Source organism: Panicum hallii, chromosome 8 (assembly GCF_002211085.1).
Source record: "Panicum hallii strain FIL2 chromosome 8, PHallii_v3.1, whole genome shotgun sequence".
NCBI lineage: Eukaryota > Viridiplantae > Streptophyta > Magnoliopsida > Poales > Poaceae > Panicum > Panicum hallii.
In genome coordinates, this window is record NC_038049.1 from 16,745,772 (window position 1) to 16,767,546 (window position 21,775).

At 47.7% G+C, this 21,775-nt stretch overlaps 1 protein-coding gene across 1 annotated transcript; it reads left to right on the forward strand.

Annotated features, from left to right (window-relative positions):
• The first annotated feature begins 1,944 nt into the window (after positions 1-1,944).
• On the forward strand, positions 1,945-5,867 carry LOC112902870. The gene is made up of 7 exons (XM_025972054.1): positions 1,945-2,145; positions 3,229-3,315; positions 3,450-3,683; positions 3,803-3,970; positions 4,592-4,645; positions 4,757-4,903; positions 5,251-5,867. The coding sequence occupies exons 1-7, from the start codon at positions 1,993-1,995 to the stop codon at positions 5,623-5,625; spliced, it is 1,218 nt and encodes a 405-aa protein (XP_025827839.1). The 5' UTR covers positions 1,945-1,992; the 3' UTR covers positions 5,626-5,867.
• The last annotated feature ends 15,908 nt before the right edge of the window (positions 5,868-21,775 follow it).

Consider the following 21,775-nt stretch of genomic DNA (forward strand, 5'->3'; position numbering starts at 1 on the left):
CTTGGTAGTAAAGGGTTCGCCTGCATGCGCCAGCGTAGTAGCCTCTTTAGTATGGGCTGGTGTTTTCAACATGTACTATATGCTTCTTTTAGTATTGGTTCATGCAACTGGTACTGATGCATGAGACATGAGACTGATAGTGGGTATCACGACCCAGTACGGGTATCACTGCCCGGTTCATAATACGACCCAGTGGTGATACCCGTCACTTTATTTTTTCCCCTCCTCTCCCTCTCATTACACTCATATTCCCCCTCTCTCTCTATCTCTCCCTCCTCCCCAAATCCTCGCCTGCCCCTCATCCGCCTCCCCTCCCCCTCCCCCATGTAATCTCTTGTGCACTGCCTCCCCACCTCTTGCCCTACCTCCCCTTCCCTCCTCTCCCCCATGTTGTCTCCCCTCCTCCCCCCGTCTCTCCTCCCCACCGCCGCCTCCCTCCCCTCCCCTGCCGCCGCCTCCCCTCCTCCCCACCGCCTCCCTTCCTCTTCTCAGCCGCCGCATCCCCTTCTCTCCCCTACCGCCTCACCATCCCTCTCCTCTCCGCGGCGGGGTTCTAGACCCCGCGGTGATGTGCCACCCCATCACCGCCAACTCTAATCCAACAACCCCAAGAACGGCGGTGATGGAGGTGGTTGTAGTAGTGATTAGTCCTATATTGCTATATGGATGTGAAGGATGTTTTATCTCTCTATAATTAGAGACGACGACCACCCTAGATTAAGGTAGTCTCAACAGGTTAGGCCTTTGCCTCTTATCTTGTTGTTGCACTGCCATTATAGTCCATTCCGTCCTGCTATGTCAGCATGCACTAGGAATAGGTGAGCATGTCTTTAGAACCCATCGTGCTCGTGTGATTTAGATGAGGTGAGGGTTTTAGAAAGTGGTTCATGCAACTGCTACATACACATCCTCAACATGGCTCATCTTCTTCAAAGCTCAGAAAATGCCGCTTGTCATCGTCAACACTCGGTCCAAATGCTATTTCTAGGAATGATTTTCCCATGCATAGCTAATATTCGTTGATGGAAAGAAAGCATTTCGAGGAGCAGCTATGCAAATGCCCTTAAAAATCAATTTCTCGTTGTGGCTCATGTTGATCATCCCTAGAAATTGATTTATCAGGACAGATCGTGACATGAGCCTTCTAGAGACATGTCTATTGACCTGCTCCTAAAATCAGTTACAAAAAAATCAAAAGAAATAGAAAATAACCCTAGACAATACAAAATAAAATCTTTGTTATATCCAGCCTTTGCTAGTCATCACAAGTCATGAGATAATAATAATGAGCCCATGCGTTCACTGGGATTTTTAACCCTCAACGGAACGCTTGCGCAAACCTTACTCTCCACCACACCGTATTGTCAAATAATTTTGAGTAGATAACTTATGCTATTCTTTTGTATTAACTTCTTTAAATTTTATATTAGATATTCGCACCTCTAAACAATCTCAAATGAAAAACATATCCACTACAATATTTTAGATCTTTTCAAGCTCTACAATGTTTACATAAAGTTCGTCTACATCCAAGTATATAAGAAAAAGTTATAAATTTTGTTGTGTAAGATTGTTATAGTGGTGACGGGCCACCTAGCAAACCGTGGCTATATAGGATTTCTAACCATGGTTCGTATCGTGGACCGTCTCTGTCAATTGGGGCGACTTTTAGTGACAGTCAGTAAGAACACGGACTCCTTTTGCTTCCGCTATTTTGCTTCTCCACGATGAATCGCAACGCAATCATCAGTCGTAGTACTTCATAGCAACTTGTTGTATTAACACGTGTGATTAACACTAAACCAAGGTTAACTCATCGAACGAAACAACGGCGGTCAGTGGTCTGATGAGTGGATATCTCAAACAAATGGAGTATTGCACACACTGTCCGGCTCTATAAAAGGCCAGCCTGCTGGACGCTCCACCTCCACAGCCAGAGGAGAAGCTAGCTCTGATATCTGTAGTTATTAGCACGGCTGGCATACACGCTCAATGGCCGCGACGCGAGCGTGCTTGGTCTCGCTCGTCGTGGCCCTCGCGTTTCTCTTCTTCTTTGAGGGTACTGCCGGGGTCTCGGAACAGGACCTGAGGCAGGTGAGAAGCTTCCTCAAGCGGGTCAACAAGGCTCCTCTCAGGAGCGTTAAGGTATTGGCATCTTAACGAGAAGAGCATACACACAAAATCTACTAGTGTAGAAATACTCAGACAATGTTATCCAACTGACACTAGAAACCATACAGATGACGCCGAGTAGCCATGCCGGCTACATAGCCGACCAGATCGAGATGCAAGTCATGCATATACATATGCCTAGCGGGCAAGGATATATAGTTGGAACAAAACTTGACAAAAGAAAATAGCAATATTTTAAATAGCGGGTTATAGAATTTAGTAGCTGAATTCTCAACCGCTATTAGCGCTGCTATAGCCTGCTATAGCGCGCTAATTTTTACTGCAGTGGTCATAGCGGCAGCTCCATAAAACCGCTATAGTTCCGCTGTAGCCTGCTATTTAAAATATTGAAAAATAGAGAAAAAAGCCTAGTGGTCATAACCTCACCACTCGCATGATCTCTTCGTACCATCTCACTCTTATGCAATGGTAGTCTTTTTTCCTTCGTATTCTTGTTGTTACAAACGCTGGTCAATTATTTGAACATATAATGACTTAAGGAAAAATCAACTTGAAAGTTGTAGAACTCTTCCAACCTACAATTTTAATATATAGAGAGTCCTGTTCGACCTTTTAGAGTCCCCGAAAAATCTTATTCTATTCGCTTTATGTAGTAGTGGTATATTTAGAAATCCCACAAAAATTGTTACCACTTCTATACATCTACCTAATACTGAAGAGCAATTACTTGCGGAGTTGCTGTTGCACAAGGTATTTTTCTATAGTATTCAGGCATATGCATATAATTTCTAATCATAAAGCAATAAATGATGTTCTAACATAAATGATATTTGCTGATTATATTATGTATATCCAATCTCTTGTCTCTTCTCAAATAAGTTGCCCCACCACGGGTTGATAACTTGTAATAACAGAAGGTGATCATTTTCCACTGAAATTGCACAAAATCTCTAAACTTAAATCGCATTTATTTTCTTCTACATTTGGCATCCAGGAGTATATTGCGAGTAGAATGAATCTATCATTTGCTAGTTTGCTTGTAACCTTCTACTTTTCCCTACCTTCGTTGCAACTACTGATCTGATAAATTAACAGAGCCCAGATGGAGATATCATTGACTGTGTGCCCGTCTCCAAACAGCCTGCATTCGATAATCCTCTCCTGAAGAACCATACAATCCAGGTTTCTCTCCGAAGCACCATTGCCCTTTCATTTCACTGATGGGGTGCAGACGAACCCCCCCCCCCTCCTCCCACAAAAACACAATCACATGTATCATGATACCACGCAATGATGCTCCTCCCGTCACCTTTCAGATGCGGCCTTTTTACCACCCAGGAGGTCTGTATGATGACTCCAACAATGTACTTCATCCAATCACCCAAACATGGCACCGGAATGGCAGGTGCCCTGAGAACAGCGTACCAATCCGAAGGACCAAGGAGGAGGATGTCCTGAGGGCCGGCTTGGTCAATTGGTATGGCAAGAAGAGGCCCAAGAACATACTAAAGTTGTACCCTGTGTCTAGTGATGTGACGAGCGGCCACCAGGTGCAAAACATCATTCAAGGACAAGAATCGCCTTCATTTTATTTGTAATGATCTTCTTATTTTGAATTATTTTTTTTGAAATTTCTCATTTAAGTTTTTTATGTTCTCCCGTTGAGCAGCATGCTGTAGCATCTTCATCGCTGGATAAGTACTATGGAACAAAAATTACTATCAATTTGTGGAAACCAACGACCGAGACGGCCCAAGACTTCAGCCTGACCCAACTCTGGATCATTGCAGGTTCCTACGGCAACAATGACCTCAATACCATCGAAGCAGGATGGCAGGTGAAACCTCCATAGGAAAAATTAAAACCACATTTTGATAAGTTCTATTAAACGCTGCCTTTCAGCTTTCGTGGCAGAAACGGCTAGAGCATGAGTAGGAGCTGGACTATAGGTTCTCCATTCAATATTTTTCTTTCATGAGTTGTCTTAGCAGCATTGGTTTTGGGAACCAAGGGCGCATAGTAATGTACATACTAACTTTAAAAAGGAAAAAAGAAAGCTATATAAATGTCCAATTTATATCCGCAGATGGCATTCAAGATAACTTCCATAGTGGGTTGTCTTCTACTCTACAAGATCATGTAGTAATATTTAATAGTGTGGGACTGGAGAAAGGATCGAGAAGAGGAATTCCATGGGCATGTTTCATATTGGCGCTTTTGTTTTTCATAATCAAATTAAAGAAAGGTTTGATGGTCGTGTGTTGTTGTTGCTTCACCAAGGAAGGCCACAAAAACGCTCTCCTTCTCTCTCTTCCAAGGAAAACATAAGTTGTCAATGTTATTATATTATGGGTAGCTAACATAATACTGTTGTACGAGCTTAAACATTCCGTAGTTCTGCACTATCTTTTGCATTTATATTGTGGCTAATGACTTTGTGCTCTCTACAACACTTCAGGTTTACCCAGCTATGTATGGGGATGCCAATCCTAGACTCTTCATTTACTGGACTGTAAGATATATAGCCACACCACATTGCTCTTATCTTCATTAGTAATATTAATCCTTTTTTATCAAGTTCAGGCATAAAGTTACTAATTGCTACTTCTATGGAATATTGTAGAGTGACGCGTACCAAAAAACAGGATGTTACAACCTATTCTGCTCAGGCTTCGTCCAGACAAATGATCAGATCGCTATCGGTGGTAGCCTCTCCCCTCAGTCTGTCTATGGTGGCTCACAGTATGAATTCGATATTTTAATTTGGAAGGTAAAACACAAAAAAATGTTCACGTTCTGAACATATAAAATAATGTTCATAAATACTTACCGTATGACTTCCATTTAATACTGTTTTTTCCTTTCTCAATGTCCCTTCAAATTATGTGGAGACTAAGTGTGGCTCTGACCTGTTTGAGATCTCACTCACGGAATTGTATTTCCCCCTATGAAAATAGAGATTTCTCCACAAATGCAACATTAAGTTAGCCTTTATAGTAAAGCTTCAACTGGATCTTTATCTTGATATTCTAACATGAAGCATATTGCAAATCTGGTCGCTATACTTCCTCATCATAATAATGTCTCCTGAATTGTCTATTGAATTTTGGCTTGCAGGACCCAACAGGGGGCAACTGGTGGTTGCAAGTAGGAAGCACTATTGTAGGCTATTGGCCATCATCCATCTTCTCCTACTTGGCGAGCAGTGCCTCTTATGTACAATGGGGTGGGGAGGTGTACTCACCACCTAATGCCGGCCAAACTTCCACACAAATGGGCAGTGGACACTTCCCTAGCGAATGGTACGGCAAGGCCAGCTACATCAGGAACATCCAAGTGGTTGATTCATCCAACTATCTCAGGCTACCAAATGGTTTGGGCTTGATACATCAGTGGCCCAACTGCTATAACGTGCAGAATGGCACCAGTAGCAACGAGTGGGGCACTTACATCTTTTATGGAGGACCTGGCAGGAACTCTAAATGCCCATAATAAACCTTGAACTACTAATATTTGCATAACCGGACGTACGTAAGTGTATATTGATAAGGAACTTCCACCATCGTTTGTTATTATTAGTGTGTATCCGCACTGCAGACAAGTGTGTATCTGCACTGCAGACAATTGTGTATTGAATAAGGAACTTCCATCATCGTTTGTTATTACTGGTGTCTATCTGCACTGCAGACAAGTGTGTATTGAATAAGGAACTTCTATCGTTGTTTGTTATGAAAGATGCAGCGTATAAAACCGATATATTAGCCATGCTCACGGTCAACAGTGGCCTGATCCTCACATGATTAATGAATTTGAAAATGAATTGTGGTTCATGCTTATGGTTATGGATATATGGTTTTGTTATTTGTTTCTTTTAACGTGGGTTGGTATAAATTTATACCCTAGTAATGAAGTGTTAATAAAATTTAACCAACTAAATTTTTTTTATCATAGTCAATTAATCAACATTTCCTTGTTATTTCCGTTCATGTTATATTATTCACCATACTTGCTGAGCACCAACCATAAGAATATTCAGAATTGAAAGTTCACGTGAAGTTTTCTAGCTGAAGACGATGTTGAGTTCTACGTGTATGCAACCTCCAGTCGATTTCCAGTCAATTTGGAGACTGTGTTTCTAGGGTAAGCTTTGTCTTTCTGGTAGATTTTAAGTTACTGTAATTCTCGTTTTAGTGATAGCAACATGACTATTCACTAATGGTATTGCTATAGTGTATTAAACTTCATCCTATTGCATATATAGTTATACATCCGATTTTCTCCTTAAAACCGGATGTGACATACATAAAAAAATGTATGTTCTTACTTGCTATTCTTCTTCACCGGTTTTAGCTCATCTATCGCTTTTATTTTGGAAAGGGACCTTTACTTATTTCAATCATCGTTACAGAAAGAATCCCAGCCTCTTCCTTAAAGGCTCACAATCTTACACAAAATAAAGAACCGGGCACTATAATAACAATCAATCCATCAATAACAGTGATACCCATGCGACCAGATAAAAAAATCCTTTGTCATTTGTGTCAAATGCTGAGACGCCGCTGCAACTGAACCATGTGTAGTAGGCCTCTGTAGTATAGCCTATGTATGGAGCCAATACAAAACTTTGAAGATAACTTGCAAAAAGGAATTTTGCTTTTAGCCCATCTATTTGTAGTGGTGCAAAAAACTCATAATAGAATTTATTTTATCTGAGACTTATTTCATTATGCATTGTTTGGTATGGTGCGAATTACTAATGTGTCAGGTCAATTGGGTTGGTTGGTATTTTGGAGTCATCAACATTTCTTCTACATGTCGATATTCTTAGTTTGGCTTTTCTTTTAATGATTGTTACAAAACATGTTCAGTTTGCCGGAGTGTATTTTGGATACATGCTTGTAATCCGTATCCGGCTTTACAGTTTTGTATTTCATTTTCAAAATAAATGTGAAAGTGAGTGGTTGACTAGTTTTCCTACTTGTTTTCAACCTTATTTGCAATAGAGCGTCATGGCGGTCACTACACCAAAACAGTTCATTTTCGTCGGTCACATTTATTTTTGTCGGTCCACAACAAACCGACGAAAATAAATATATATTTTTGTCGGCCTGGCAGCGGCCGACGAAACTAATGACCTATATTCGTCAGCTTGACCTAAGCCGACGAAAGTAACTATATTTTCGTCGGCCAGCTAAGCCGACGAAATTGTAGTTGGTTGTAACACCCTAAGGTAAAATTTCGAGATTTATAATGAATTCAATTGGGCTCCAGTAATTTTCTAAGGATTTATTTTGCCTAGCTTGTATTTATTTATAATTTAATTCACAAAGAATTAAAATTTATCTTAGGTTCAACATGTTTGTGCATTCATGCTGGTGCATAAGTTTTATTTGGTTGAGTGCATAGGAGTTGAATTCAAATTTGAGTTGAATTCAAATAGATTTGAGTTGGTGCGGGAAAAGTAAAGGAAGGAAACAGGAAGGTAGGTCAGTCATTCCTTCTATTCTCAGTCATTCTTTCTTTTCTCAGTCATTCCTTCTTTTCGCAGTCATTCCTTCTGTTCTCAGTCATTCCTTCTATTCTCAGTCATTCCCGTTCTTTTCTCAGTCATTCCTTCTTTCTCGGTCATTCCCCCAGCTCGACCCCACCTGTCGGTCCCTTCTTCCTCCTTCCTCTACCGGCTGCGCAACGACCGCCCGAAATCTCCGGCGAGCCCTAGTACCAGCCCGCATGCCGAGGTTGCCCCATCGCCCACAAATAGGATCCCCCAACCCCCTGCGCCCTTACCCCTACCCCGCTGCAGCCACCCCGAAGCCCTAGCGCCGCCGCCCGCTTGCTCCGCGTGCAGAGTCTCTGCTCCGTCGTGGGTCGGCCGCTCCGGTGCGTCCCAGCCCCGGCCGAGGCTTGCAGCGGCTTCGCCGTCCTGCCCGTGCCGGAATCGAGTCGAGGACCGCCGCCGGTACCCCGCTCTGCCCCCGAAATTCCTCGCCGCCGGTGATCTTTGCGCCCTCTTAACCCCTCAGTCATCCTCGTAGGAGCCTCCTAAGGCGATCTAGGGTGACCTGAACCCCGGGGCTCGTCTGCAGCCGCTGGTCCGCAAGAACCCGACCTTCTTCGCCGCCGGCCGTCATCGACCCTAGTCTACGCAGCAGCTCCGGTGTCCGCAAGCCCCTGGTGAGCATCACACTCCATTCCCGAAGCTTATGCGCCAGATGTCGTGGCCCAGGACCCGCCCTAGCCCCTGGAACGCTGTCACCGGCGTGCGCCGCCGTGCAGACCCGCCGTCCCCGCGAGCCCAACCAGATCGGACCAGTCCGATCCAGATCGGACCACTCCGAACCATGCTGTTCAGATCGGACCGTCCGAACCGGAATGCGTCCGAACCGTTCGATTTAGATCCAACTGCCCAGATTAGAAGCCGCGTACCCCTTCAGCCTGTTTCTTTTGCTAAAGAGCCCCTGCCCTTTTGAGGAATTAATCCGCCATCCATCTCTAGTTCAAAAGTATTTACAGATAGGTCCTTTTCTTCCCTTTTGACCTCCTGAGCTTACTGGAATTAGTACCCGCAGTCCATGCCCTGTGTTTTCACATGTTAGCCCCTGCGTCTAGCCTTTAATTTCATTTAGGTCCTGGTTTTTGTGCAGACCCCCCTGGAAGTTCTGTTTTCTCGCAGAAAAGCCCCTGGACCTTGTTTTAGCCCTAGATTTCGCGTCTTAGGTCCGTTTTATGCGATTCTGGCGCTCACGCGATCGTTGTAACACGTAGAATAGTTCTAGCATAGTTTTGTGAGCTGTTTCTATGTAATGTTGTACTGTTTCTTATATTTTATCCTTGTTTGCATATATGTGTATGTGCTGGACTATGTTTTGGCGTTGCGATCGTGAGTAGACGCGGAGCCTTTGGACAAGTACCAGGAGCCGCCAGCTTCTGAGCAGTTTGAGCAGCAGCAGGAGAGTTTCGAGGAAGGCAAGTATAACATGAATATCCTATCACTTTTAAATACAATTTCATACTGCATTTTAATTCTGTATGCCTATAAGGACTTCCTAGCCACTTTATATTCCTTTATATATATCCTTTGGGTTGCATTTTGGTTAGTTGTGCTAGGTTGCTGCGCTATAACACACTTGGTCCTTTTTAATTAAATTGTTAATGATCTTATGCAACTTAATTCTGGAGCCGACCCTCTATGCTGTGTGCTTGAGTGGTTTGTGCGTCCTTAAAAATATGTTTTTTTGTAGAAACATGGTTTAGGGGGCCAGCACGGTGCTTAGTGCTTGGTTGGCCACTCTCCCTAAGGACCGGTTCATAGAGCGACAACCTGGGACAACCGCGCAACCACAAGACTGGAATGGGACGGTCTTGACTTACTAATTAGGTCGTGTTGGTTCGGGAGTAACTTACCTGCGTGGGCAAGAGGGGTGGTAAGCTTCAATGGTCCCTGCTCCTCCGGCTTGGTCTGTGCTGTGTGTCTTGTACCCCCGGAGGTGGGTCCCATCGTTGCTGATCCAGAATCCTTAGCGGTTACACCTTACCAACGTGATCCTTTGTAACGGTCTCGTAGTGTGCTTGCTAGCCATCTCACCTAAGGAAGTGTGATGAACAACTAGCGTAGCTCACGACTTGTGGGTAAAGTTGTGCAATCTCTCGAGAGTGTAAAACTGATATATCAGCTGTGCTCACAGTCATGAGCGGTCCAGATCCTCCGTCTGATTAGTGGGGTTATCAACCTTTGATTAGGGAGATTCCCCGGGTGGTTTTGGTTTGGATGGTTCCCAGTAGTTCTTAATTAATACTGATTAATTTCTTATGCAACTTGGGTTATGATAATTCATCCACTTATAGTAAATAGTTTTAATAAAAATTGCCAAGACTAAAAGCTAATGCAGTTGAGTCAGCTAGCCTAGAGCCTCATAGTTTGTGTTATACTTGTTGAGTACTAGTTTGTACTCACACTTGCCTCTCTACTTTTCTGTTCTCTTGGATGCCTTCGACTGCTGCTCAGTGCCTGGCAACGTGGAGGACTACGTCAGCGGCTTCGACGACTTCTAGGCGTTTGTCTCCCAGTCGACGTCCCTGTGGCGCCCTACTCTTCATGTATCTCTTTTACGCTTCCGCAACTCTTGAACCGATTCTTGATTCGGTTGTAATAAAATAATTCATTTACGATTTATTTACGATTTATATTAATATATTCGTGATATGTGTTGTGATATCTTGATGATTCCGTTGTATATATGCGTGACTTGATCCTGGCGCATATATGATTGCTCGATTTATGTTCTTTATAAATCGGGTGTGATATTGGTCGTATCTCTTCAATAGTTTCGTCAGCTTGACCTAAGACGACGAAACTAAATTTATTTTCGTTGGCTTGACTTGGCCGACGAAATTGATCTTATCCTAACTCTTCAGCAGGTCACCTTCCGCCCCGCCGCTGCCCGTTGCTTTCACTTCGTTTCACTCCCAGCCGTTCCGCCGCCGCCGCCCCGCCGCCCGCCGCCCCACGTGCGCCCGCGCATGGCCGCGCCCGCGCCCGCCGCCCCGCGCGAACCCCTGCCCGCGGCTCGCTGCCCTGCCGGCCGCGGCTGCCCACGCGCGCCCTTGCTCGCGGCCTGCTGCCCCGCCGGTCGCTGCTACGCGCGCGCCCTTGCCCAATGCTCGTATATAGTGTGTTTGCTTATACTACAAGAAGATAAAACTGCAAGACATGAACAAGAAATTGGACGCTTCTGAGATATATCTCCGAGAGGATGAGTATCTTCAAGTTGATATTAGCGGATTGCGTTCGTTGAGAAAGTGTCCAGATGCTTGGCGGGCACTTTGTGCTTATTGGGCTTCACCCAGCTTCGTGAAAAAATCTAGGATGAAGAGAGCTAATCGTCAAGTAGGACCACGGGTTACACAAAGATACGGGGCCTATGCTTACCTTCATTTGGCTCGTCAAATGGTAGCTGTTTATTATTTCAATTTGATTATTATATACTTGTTTGCAATATCACAATTTCTTCTTTGGCAGGAGGCACAAAGTGGGGGGGCCTCTGTCGGTACATACGGACAGGGGTACCTCCTACTAGGGTGTCCAGACCCTTAGCGTCTCGCTGTCGCCTCATAGGAGAGTGCGATGGTGTCTGGCTCCGGCGTGTGCGCCAAGCGCATCGTAGTGGACGCGCGCCACCACATGCTCGGCCGCCTATCCTCCATCATCGCCAAGGAGCTGCTCAACGACCAGAAGGTCGTAATAGTCCGCTGCGAGGAGATCTGCCTCTCCACGGGCCTAGCCCGCCAGTGAGTCTTCTAACAGGGTGACCATCCAGACGGGTGTAAGGTTATCCGTAACCTCTCCCTCGTTCTCTGGGTGACGTGGCGTACGGCCCGGGCTTGGCAGCTGGGATCATGGTCTCCGGACCTCCGCCGTGCTCTTATAGGTCTGGCGCTTCCACGTGCCCACGAGGGCAGGTTGCTCTGAAATGGCCCCCACGGACCCGGACTCCCCAGGGAGGTCCGGTGCCACCACGTGTGAGGGCCAGACCCCCACGGGTCTGACTGCTCCAACCGGGCTCAGGGGCCCGGACCCCCTCCCCCCGGGAAGGGGTCCGACACTGCCACGAGCAGCTTCGGAGGTAGGAGCAGGGCTGGCCCTGCCACGTGCCCGTGGTAGAAGGCCCTTCATGGGACACCAGCCTATCTACCACAGTGCGCGCGGAAGCGACGGCGCGGTGGGTCAGCGCTGCTTCTTCGCCTGACAAAGGGTCCTGACCCAACAGCGGCAGCACGGCTTCCACTATTGAGTAACAATGACAGCAGCCACTGTGCAGGCAAGGCGGCACACGGCCATATCCTGGCTGTAGATATGCACATCAACTTCTCGATAGAGAGGACTACGGAGAGGAGCTGGAGATGAAGATCTCCATATCTTTCATATAAAAGGCTCCTGTTGGCCGGGCCCACCTGTCGGAGCCCCGCTCAGTGTAAGCACCTCCCTTGGACTATAAAAGGGAGGGTGCACCCATTAGAGGACAAGTTCCATCTCAGGCTTACACAAGGACTAGATTCACAAGCTTTCCCAAGCTTCGGCAATCAATACAACACATAAGTGGACGTAGGGTATTACGCTCCGGCGGCCCGAACCACTCTAAATCCTCGTGTCCTGCCCGTGTTCATCCGCCCATCGATCAAGCGCTCCTAGGTCTCCCCCAAACTATTCCTAAAACTAGGATTAGGCGGGTGCATTCCGCCACCTGGCTGGAGATTTCCTCCGATTGTGATTCTGTTCGTATAAAATTTGTGATTGTTATAAGATTTCTGGTTCATTTCTTAGAAAATATATAGCATTAATGATATCTAAAATGATTTGTGTTACATATGCTTGATAATTTTTGTTTGCTTAGTATCGTTAAGGAAGTAACATTCTTAATTTTGTTAATGAAGTAGCTAGTTTGAGAAAATGGGAGATGATCGAAGTTGGATGTATGATGGCTGGAGACACCATAGCTGATGAAGATGACCCCGACGACTTTTGACATGTAATGTGATGTAAAAACTAGTTTTCCTTAGTAGTGTAGTATTTGCTAATTGTTGTTATGAAACTTGTTATCTTCTATTTACTATTGCTTTATATGATATTTACTATCCATAATCTGCTTCTTTCAGGATGAGGTCATTTGTGCAGTCTTTGAAGGGAAAGAAGGATGTCTCCTCATCTTCAAGGAGTCAAGGAAAGAAGAATGATGGTATCACGTCTTCGGTTAGGTCTTCTCTGTTTAGAGGCAGCAGTTCGCATCTCAGTCGAAGAAGTGCACTTCAGCGATGTCTAGATGAGGCTCAGCAAGTAAGTCATATTTACTTTTCATGTGTAATTTAATTTCTTTAATCACACTAAATATCTTCTTGTCCTTGAACAGCAAGAAGAGGTAGGTAGGGGTGTGGAGGAGGAAGAACATGTTGCGAATGTGGACGGCGATGGAGATGGAGGTGGAGAGGGAGATGGGTGCGAGGATAGAGAAGGATGCGAGGAGAGAGATGGAGATGCAGAGGAGGAGGCAGAGGAGGGGGAAGAGGAGGAGGAAGATGAGGATACTGCTGCTCAACCTGTGTTCAGGTACTTATGATCAATTTATTAAAAAATTTATATGCGCTAGCTAACTAATACGATGTATTTAGATTTAGAGGCAACAATATGATAACTCCTGTAGCTACAAATCCGGCAAATCATCGACAGATTAGGCCACATAGGGATTGGTAAGTAATCTATTTTATTGTTGTGATTGTTTCATTCAATATTTTATATAGTTTAAGTAAGAAACATGATGGGTATGATGTTCTGATTGTAGATAGTGGGATGACATTTGTTGGGAGGGAAAAAATAGGTTAAGACCTGTGAATGCAACATTGGGAACACTTTGTCGGTTTCACTACCCAGGAATGGTCACTGTTGGAGGTGTGCTTCAGCCTGCATTGAAGTGGGAGCACTATAAGCTGCAATCAGATGATCAGGGCATCATGACTGCAGCGAGGGTTTGGAATGAGTTCTGGGTAATTTTTGTCATAACTTGTATAACTCGTATAACTAATTTATTTTTATTTTTAGGAGAGGTATCATTTGCCGGAGGGGGAGGAGCAGTCCCTACGAAGGTGGTTAGGGATATGATGTCCAATGCTCGTATGCAGTATGTTTGCTTATACTACAAGAAGATAAAGGTGCAAGACATGAACAAGAAATAGGGCGCTTCTGAGTTATATCTCCGAGAGGATGAGTATCTTCAAGTTGATATTAGCGGTTTGCCTTGGTTGAGAAAGTGTCCAGATGCTTGGTGAGTACTTTGTGCTGATTGGGCTTCACCCAGCTTTGTGGAAAAATCCAGGACGAAGAGAGCTAATTGTCAAGAAGGACCACGGGTTACACAAAGATATGGGGCCGATGGACATCTTCGTTTGGCTCGTCAAATGGTAGCTGTTTATTATTTCAATTTGATTATTATGTACTTGTTTTCAATATCACAAATTCTTCTTTGGCAGAAGGCACAAAGTGGGGTGGCCCCAAGCTATATTGAGACATACATTCGAGGCCACCACGGCGCTGATCCTACACAGCCAGAGTTGCTTTGCAGTGAGAATGCCACACAGACTCTGGTTAGTACAACAATTTGATTTGAATTAAGTGATGAAACAAATATTATCTTAATATTGCCTGCTTGAATGGTAGGTGAGATATGTTCATGAAATGGTGGCACATCATGAGGAGGAGTACGATTGGAGGCGGAGTGATGTGGATGTTGGTGCCTTGTACTCAAGCGGGGGAGGGAAGAAGCATGGCAGGTTCAGCATGTTGAATGGCATTATTGACACAAGTGGTGCTTTGAGTGAGGCATGGTGTTCTCAGTCCTCTCAGAGTTCTTGGGGCTACGAAAGGGAAAGTCGATTGCAGGAGGAGATAAGACAGCAGAGAGAGGCAATGCAGAGGCAAGAGGAGTGGGCAAGGCAACAACACGAGTACATGCAAGGTTTTCTCGCTCAACAACGACAGCTTCAAGTACTATACAAGTTTGATATTTTTGAAGTCGTTGTGCACTTTATCATTGCTATAAGATATCTAATTTATTGTCATTTTTAGAAAATAGTAGCGGCTACTTGTCAGGGATAGATCCCCTAGGTACCGCAAAAAACCTACCCGTGAGGAAAAAAAAGTCTTATTCCTACTAGGATTCCACCGTAATCCTATTAGGACTCATGCCTTGTAATCCTACTAGGACTCCTACCTTGTAATCCTACTAGGAACCCTGTCCTCTGGGATATATAAAGGAGGGTAGGGATACCTAGATAAATAGAGAACCAACAGAGAGCAGCCAATAGGCAACTCAACACCCAAGCGCAGGACGTAATATACAACACCCCAAAACAGGACGTAGGGTATTACGCTACTCTAGCGGCCCGAACCTGTCTAAATTTGTGTCTTGTGTCCTTGCGTTCACCTGTCTAAATTTGTGTCTTGTGTCCTTGCGTTCACCTTCAAGTTCTAGATCCGGCGATCCCTCACCAAATAATCACCTACCTTAGGGTATCCCTAGGTAGGCTGACGGTAAAAACACCGAAAGCTGGCGCCCACCATGGGGCCGATCGTCGCGATCATTGGGCGAATTTGAAGGACCTCTTCACCAACATCAATCCACTCAAGGTGGCAGATTGCTACTTCGTATGTATGCATCGGCGGATCGATTCATCGAGTTTGAGATTGGATCCTTCAGCGAACGGCTACATCGACCTCGACTACTCTGCTCGACTTCACCTCGTGCTGCAACGTCGATGCACCGTGGCCGTCGACCTCAACGACCCGGTTCAACTTCGGCTTGTGCCGCAATATCCGCGAGCAGCAGCGACGAGTTCGACTACTTCGACTTCGCGAGGAGGCTCGGCGGCCCGCCGGCGATCACTTCAACTTCGCGAGGACGATCGGCTGCCCGCCGAAGGCTACTTCGACTACTCGTCTCGACTAGAAACTAGTCGTGGGTGAGCCTCATGGCAACGACTACATCATCTACTCGTCTCGACTTGAAAACTAGTCGGAATCGACTCCGACTAGTCGAGCTTCATCAACAAACCGTCGCAGTTCCATCAACGAGCTCTACGGCTTCGTCAACATTCATCCACGAATCAAGCTAAGTGACTTATACCTTTTCTGACTTGTTCTTCACAAGATCGGCTACCTTTTTGGGTATGCCTCTCGACGGGCATGTAACCCTTGGGGGCTACTGTGACGTCTGTGACGTCCCAAAAATTTGCTAAGAAAATCACACGCTAAAATGTTTTTTTCGAAACCCTAACCCCCGAGCCGACACCGAATCCGGCCGCGGCCCCGCTCCTCGTCCTCCTCACGCAGCTTGCGAGCGTCGCGCGCGTGGCTGACCGGCCACGGTCACCGCCGCGAATCCCGCCGGCACGCGTCATTTTCTTTTCTTTTCCCCATTTCCTTTTCTTTCGCCTTCTCCTTTTCTCCCCCTTTTTCTTTTCCCATTTCTTTCTCCCTTTTTCTTTTTCCATTTCTTTCTCCCCTTTTCTTTTCCCTCCTCCCTTCTCCTCCCTTCTCCTCCCTTCTCCTCTCCCCTTCCCCTACTCCCGAGCACCGCCCGGCCTCCGGCTCCCGAGCCACGCCGCCCCACCCCTCGCGCGCACGCACGCGCCCCGTGCCAGACCACCCGCGCCCTGCGCGTGCACCACGTGCCACGTCACCCGCCGTGCCGCCCGTCGCTGGCCGCGCACGCCGGCCGGCCGTGCGCGCTCCGCCCCGAGCCGCCGTGCCACCCGCCGCCAACGCTGCTCGCGCACACGCCCATGCGTCCTTGCCCCCCCCCCCGCCTTCCCCACGCACGCGCGCACTGGCTCGCGTACGCCCCTGCCCAAGCGCGCGCACACGCGCACCCAAGGCCACACAGCACGCTGCGCCGCCCGACGTTGGCGCCCCGCCCTCGCCGTTTGCGCCGTCGCCCCTGTGCTCGCACCGCGTCTCTCCCCCACGTGCTCGACGACGCCTCGACGCCCACGCCCTCGCCGCACGCCGCGTCGCGACGCAAGCAAATGGCCGAGCGCCATTAATGGCGCTCCGCGCCGCTCGCCGGCCTCCACCTACCTCCGGCCTCCCCACCGCCTCATCCCGCCTATAAATAGGCCCCCACCCCGCTCCCCCTTCCCCCACCCGGCCTCCACCGCCACCGCCCGCCGCCTTCCAAGCTCCCAGCGCCGCCGCGCCGAACCCCCAGAGCCGCCGCCGCCCGCTCGTGTCGACCGGCCTACTCACTCCGCCCCGGCCCGAGGTGAGGCCGGGGATCGAATCCCCTCCTCTCCCTCTCCCTTTCTCCCCCATCCCGAGCCACCATCGAGCTCCGGGCCGCCGGAATCGGCCGGCGCCGAGCGCTCCCTCCCCCCTCCTCTGTTTCCCGTGGGGAGAGGAGGAAGAAGGGTCATTTTGCCCAAAGCCCCCCCCTTTCCTATTTTTCCCCAAAAGAACCCCCCACCTATGCGACACATTGCACAAAAGCCCTTCCACCTCTATTTATTCAAGTAACTAGCCTCCACCATTTAAACTTAATGTCAAATAGACCCCTACCTCTTTCTAACATACCCCAAATATTTCTAGAAAATTATAACCAAGTCCTTTCTATTTCATAACTGTTTACGAACGAGCCCCTGAACCCCTGTTTAACCCCCGAACCCCTCTTTAACTCGTCATTTTATGCGCCAAACGATCTCCGATCGACCCGAAACTTTACCACGCCCTTTCTAGTATAGTTTTAACCATGCCATTAAGAAACCACCCAAAAATATTACCCCTATCTCCATAACTAAATTATTTCCGATTCAAGCCCAATGATAAAAGCCCAAAAACTGTGATCAAGCGAACGAGGACCAGTTCTGCAACCCCGAACCCGAGGGACAGTGCTTCGATCAAGACCTCCCGCAAGGGTTTGATGATGGCAAGTTCAATCCCGCCCTTTGATGCATGTTTCTGTCCTAGTTTTTATAAACACAACCCAGTGGCCTGTTTTATAAAAATTGCATGGTTTTGCTTGCTGAAAACATGGTAGGATAGCCACCCTTGTTTGTGATAACCATACCTTGACCACCCGGTTTTATAAAGAAAATGTGTGTGTGTGGGTAAGGATAAAGTGTGGTTTTGAAAGATGAGTCAGACGGGATGGATGGCATTTCTGTGTGAATTGCCGTTGGTAAGCTCGTACCTGTGTGGTTGGGCAAGGAAGGGAGATATCCATCTTGTCACCCCTAAGGACCGAGTTGATGTGTCATCTCACCTAGCTTCCTGTCGTGCAAACCACTTGACCGTTGTATGGGCAACGGCTTAGCATAAATCCCACTCGTTAGTTTGATAGCTATCAGGAGAGCTGAGAGCAACGGGTGATCAAGGAGAAGGGATAAGCTCTATGTGACTTATGCCCCGGTTAAATCTCGGAGATAGGTAGAATGACCCCTTGATGGATCCCGTGGTGGCTAGTCAGGTCTAGCTAAGGTGGGTAATGGCTTTGTTGGGATCTGTACCGACACTAAGGTGATCGTGCTGTGGTACCCCACCTGTGGGTAAAGTTGCACACCTCTGCAGAGTTAAAATCTATTCGAATAGCCGTGCCCACGGTATTGGGCAAGTTATAGTGTGGTCACATAACTAGTGTTTCTCTCAGGAAATGGTTGGGCTAGTGTGAGTTGTTTGGAAAGTGTCCGGCAGTCGTGCCGTGTGCTACGGCGGACGGGGAGTCCGGTAGTAGCTTAAAACCTGGATCCTGTGTGGATCAACATCATGTACTCATTGGTACTAGAAAACTCGTTTTGGAAATGTTTTAAACGAACCCTTGCATACAACCGAGTTTTCCGCAAATAAACCATAACTTTATCCTTGGATTATCCTGTGCATTTGATTCTGTTATACCCCTCCGTGGGTGTGGTTGGACTTGCTGAGTACGTTTGTACTCACCCCATTCTTACTTTTACAGTGGAAGATCCAGACTACATCTCCGAAGACGTCGAGTAGGGTTCCGTCCTGCACCCAGTCTTGCCTGTGGTCAGGGCCACCGCTGGAACTCCGCATGGCGCAAGACTCTGATGACCCTCTTTTCGTAGCTAGTGTAGTAGTATGGGTTTTCGTTGTAATCCTTGCGATAGTGGTGCTTCACTGCCCATTACCGCGTAGAGCTGTACGGTGATGTACCATCTGATGTAATAAAAGTGTTATCAGCCTCCTGGGACTGATAAAGCATCACTTTTAAGTCTTCCCTGATGGGGGACGCTTCAGGTGGTATCAAAGCCATAGGCTAGCCGTAGGACGTGACCCAAGAAGCAATACCTTTTTTCAGGCCCTAGGACTAGTTCTGACTTAGCTATTTTCCTGCACAAACACTCACCGCTGGTCCTTGCCCTGTTCCAGATGGCTGACAATGGATGGGTTGATGGAGTCTGCCACGCAGAGCCCGGCCTTCCTAAGTTATTAATATTCAGCCTGGAACGCATCGGAGTTATGGAACCACCAGAGTACGCCTACCGAGAATACACCTCCAAGGGCACCCTTCGGTGCGATATGATGGTCTTTGTGGAAAGAAGCACCCGCTACCCTGATGCGGACCCCTGGTTTATCTCCACCTCTGGCTTCCGCTTCCCTGACACCTACCGAAAGGCCGCCCGTAAAGCCCTGCAACGACTGCGTGTGATCTACAAGCACCACCTTCAGCAGACTCCTATGGGATTTTTCGCACCCACTGAAGGAAGAGGACGCACTTGGATTGCCCGGATGAGAGGACTCGGAAGAGAAGAAGAAGACCTAGAAGATACGGTCTCCCACCTATCCATCTACCTTACCGGCTTGGATGAACTATACCGCGAACAGGCGGCACAACTGAAGCAGGTAATCCATAGGGCAGAAAAAGCAACCCAGGAACTGGAAGAACAACAGATAAGAGCCGCACGCGCCGAGTATTCCTTAGCCGCCCTCCAATCCCAGATGCAGGAATACGAAAACCGCAGAGGAATAGGTGGATGGATAGAGGAGGAAGAAGAACCCAAGGAAACCCATTGGGATAAAGGTACTCAGACCGAAGATGAGGTGATGGATCAGTGTCTTCCAATAAAGAAGTGCCCTATCAGGATCGAGGAGGAATCCCCATGATAGGATTAGCACTCCAAGCTGGAACCCTACCCTAATGACCCCGTATCCATGAAAACTGTACCCCCGTGTTGCAATAATAAATGTTATCTACTCCCTTTTGTACCTGTGCTAGATTGTTTACCCTATCCTTGTTTCAGATGGCTGAGGAAGGATGGACCCAGGGCGATTGCCAAGCAGCACCTGGCTTTCCGAGCCTTTTGATCAACACCCTGGAAGGCCTTGGCGTTACAGAACGCCCAAGGTACTACAGCCGAGAGTATGAGCACCATGGTACCCTCCGCTGCAGGGTGATCCTGGTCATCGCCAGGAGCAACCGCTACCCCGACATCCAGCCATGGCGAGTGACTGCCATAGGGTTTAGACACCAGGACACCTACCCCTTGGCCATCAGAAAAGCACTCCATTATTTGTGCCGGATTTTTGAAGAACACCTCGCCCCCCACACCAGCGAAGTTCTTCCCGCCGGCCATCAGAACCCCAGTCTGGGAAGCACGCATGAGAAACCTGGAACGACGTCGCCACGAAGAAGGCCCCCTATACCAAGTGGCTACTTACCTAGCCGCCTTGGACCAACTCTTTGATGAGCAAGCCAACCTTCTAAGGGAGCAGACCCATCGAGCCGAGCAAGCGGAGCTCGCAGTAAGACTGCAGCAGATCCAAGCAGCCCAAGCCGAGGCAAGAGCCGCAGCCGCGGTTAGCAGCGAAGCAGTCACCCAAGAGAGCCTCAGGCAGGCCCGAGACCGGCGTATGCAAGAATGGACTCGAAGTGGAACACCAGTCCCGGCAATCGGAGAAGACCATGTTTTACTCGGGACACCCGTCATAGGATGGGGACCACTCTTTGGAAATTCACAAGCCCCATCTGTGAACCCTGAAAGTTCTGCTACCGCCGTTGAAAGAGATGGTGCTGCACAACCCTCGGCAAATGAAAATCCAGAGAACGGCGAGCAAGGATTACTCACATTTCCCGCCCTAGAAGAAGGCGCGCCCCGCGAGTAAAATAACCAACGCCACCCTAGTGATGTACCCCAGCCTCTTTTGCTTAAGTCGAGCCCTTAGGCATGACCCCGGATGAGTAGTACGAGACTTAGTCTTACCCCCAAGCTATACCCCCTTGCAGTAATGAAGTTGTTTGTGATGTTGTGTGCTGGTTTGTTGTGTGCTACTTGTTTATGTGACTACTGGCAGAAGGTAGATTCTGCCGTATATACGAATTAAACAACTTGAACATCACATAATCGTAACTCCACTTTACCCAATCCACAGATGGCTCCCCGGAGCGTCGCAAGGGCCTCCCGTAGCCGGAACCCTGCAGCCGCTGGTGCCGAAACGCAGCCTGTTGGACAAAATCTTCCTTAGGGAGAACAGGAAGTAAGCCAGAACCAAGGAGAAAATCAAGGAGGAGAACAACTACCGCCACCCCCACCCCTCGGAGACCTGGCACGGATAATCCACAACCGGACCCTCATACTGGAAACACTGGCCAACGCCCTCGTTAACCGGCAACCACAAGGGCAGAACATGAATGACAAGCTGACAGCCTTTCTGAGGACCAAGCCGCCCACCTTTGCCGGATCCTGCAACCCTTTGGATGCAGACGACTGGTTACGAGTAATTCAGAGGAAACTCGAACCGTTTGAATGCCAAGACCGAGACAAAGTCCTTCTGGCAGCCCACCAACTCACAGGAACAGCATTAGCCTGGTGGGAAAATTATTGTGCCGCAGCCGAGGATGCCTCTGCCATCACTTGGGAGGAATTCGTGAAGGAGTTCCGCCGTTATCACATCCCTTCGGCCACCAAGAAGCGCAAGGCGGATGAATTCCGCGCACTGCAGCAAGGAAGCATGACGGTGGAAGAGTACACCCACCGGTTCATAGAGTTGGCCCGATATGCGTCGGAGGAAGTGAATGACGATGACAAGAAACAAGACATGTTCAAGAAGGGGTTAAGTCCAGAACTTCGGACCTTGCTTACCCCT

Coding starts and splice junctions, on each gene's coding strand:
- LOC112902870 (XM_025972054.1), top strand. CDS start 1,993: ATGGCCGCGACGCGAGCGTGCTTGGTCTCGCTCGTCGTGGCCCTCGCG. Junction 3,684..3,802: donor ATGTGACGAGCGGCCACCAG/GTGCAAAACATC, acceptor CCCGTTGAGCAG/CATGCTGTAGCATCTTCATC. Junction 3,971..4,591: donor CCATCGAAGCAGGATGGCAG/GTGAAACCTCCA, acceptor ACAACACTTCAG/GTTTACCCAGCTATGTATGG.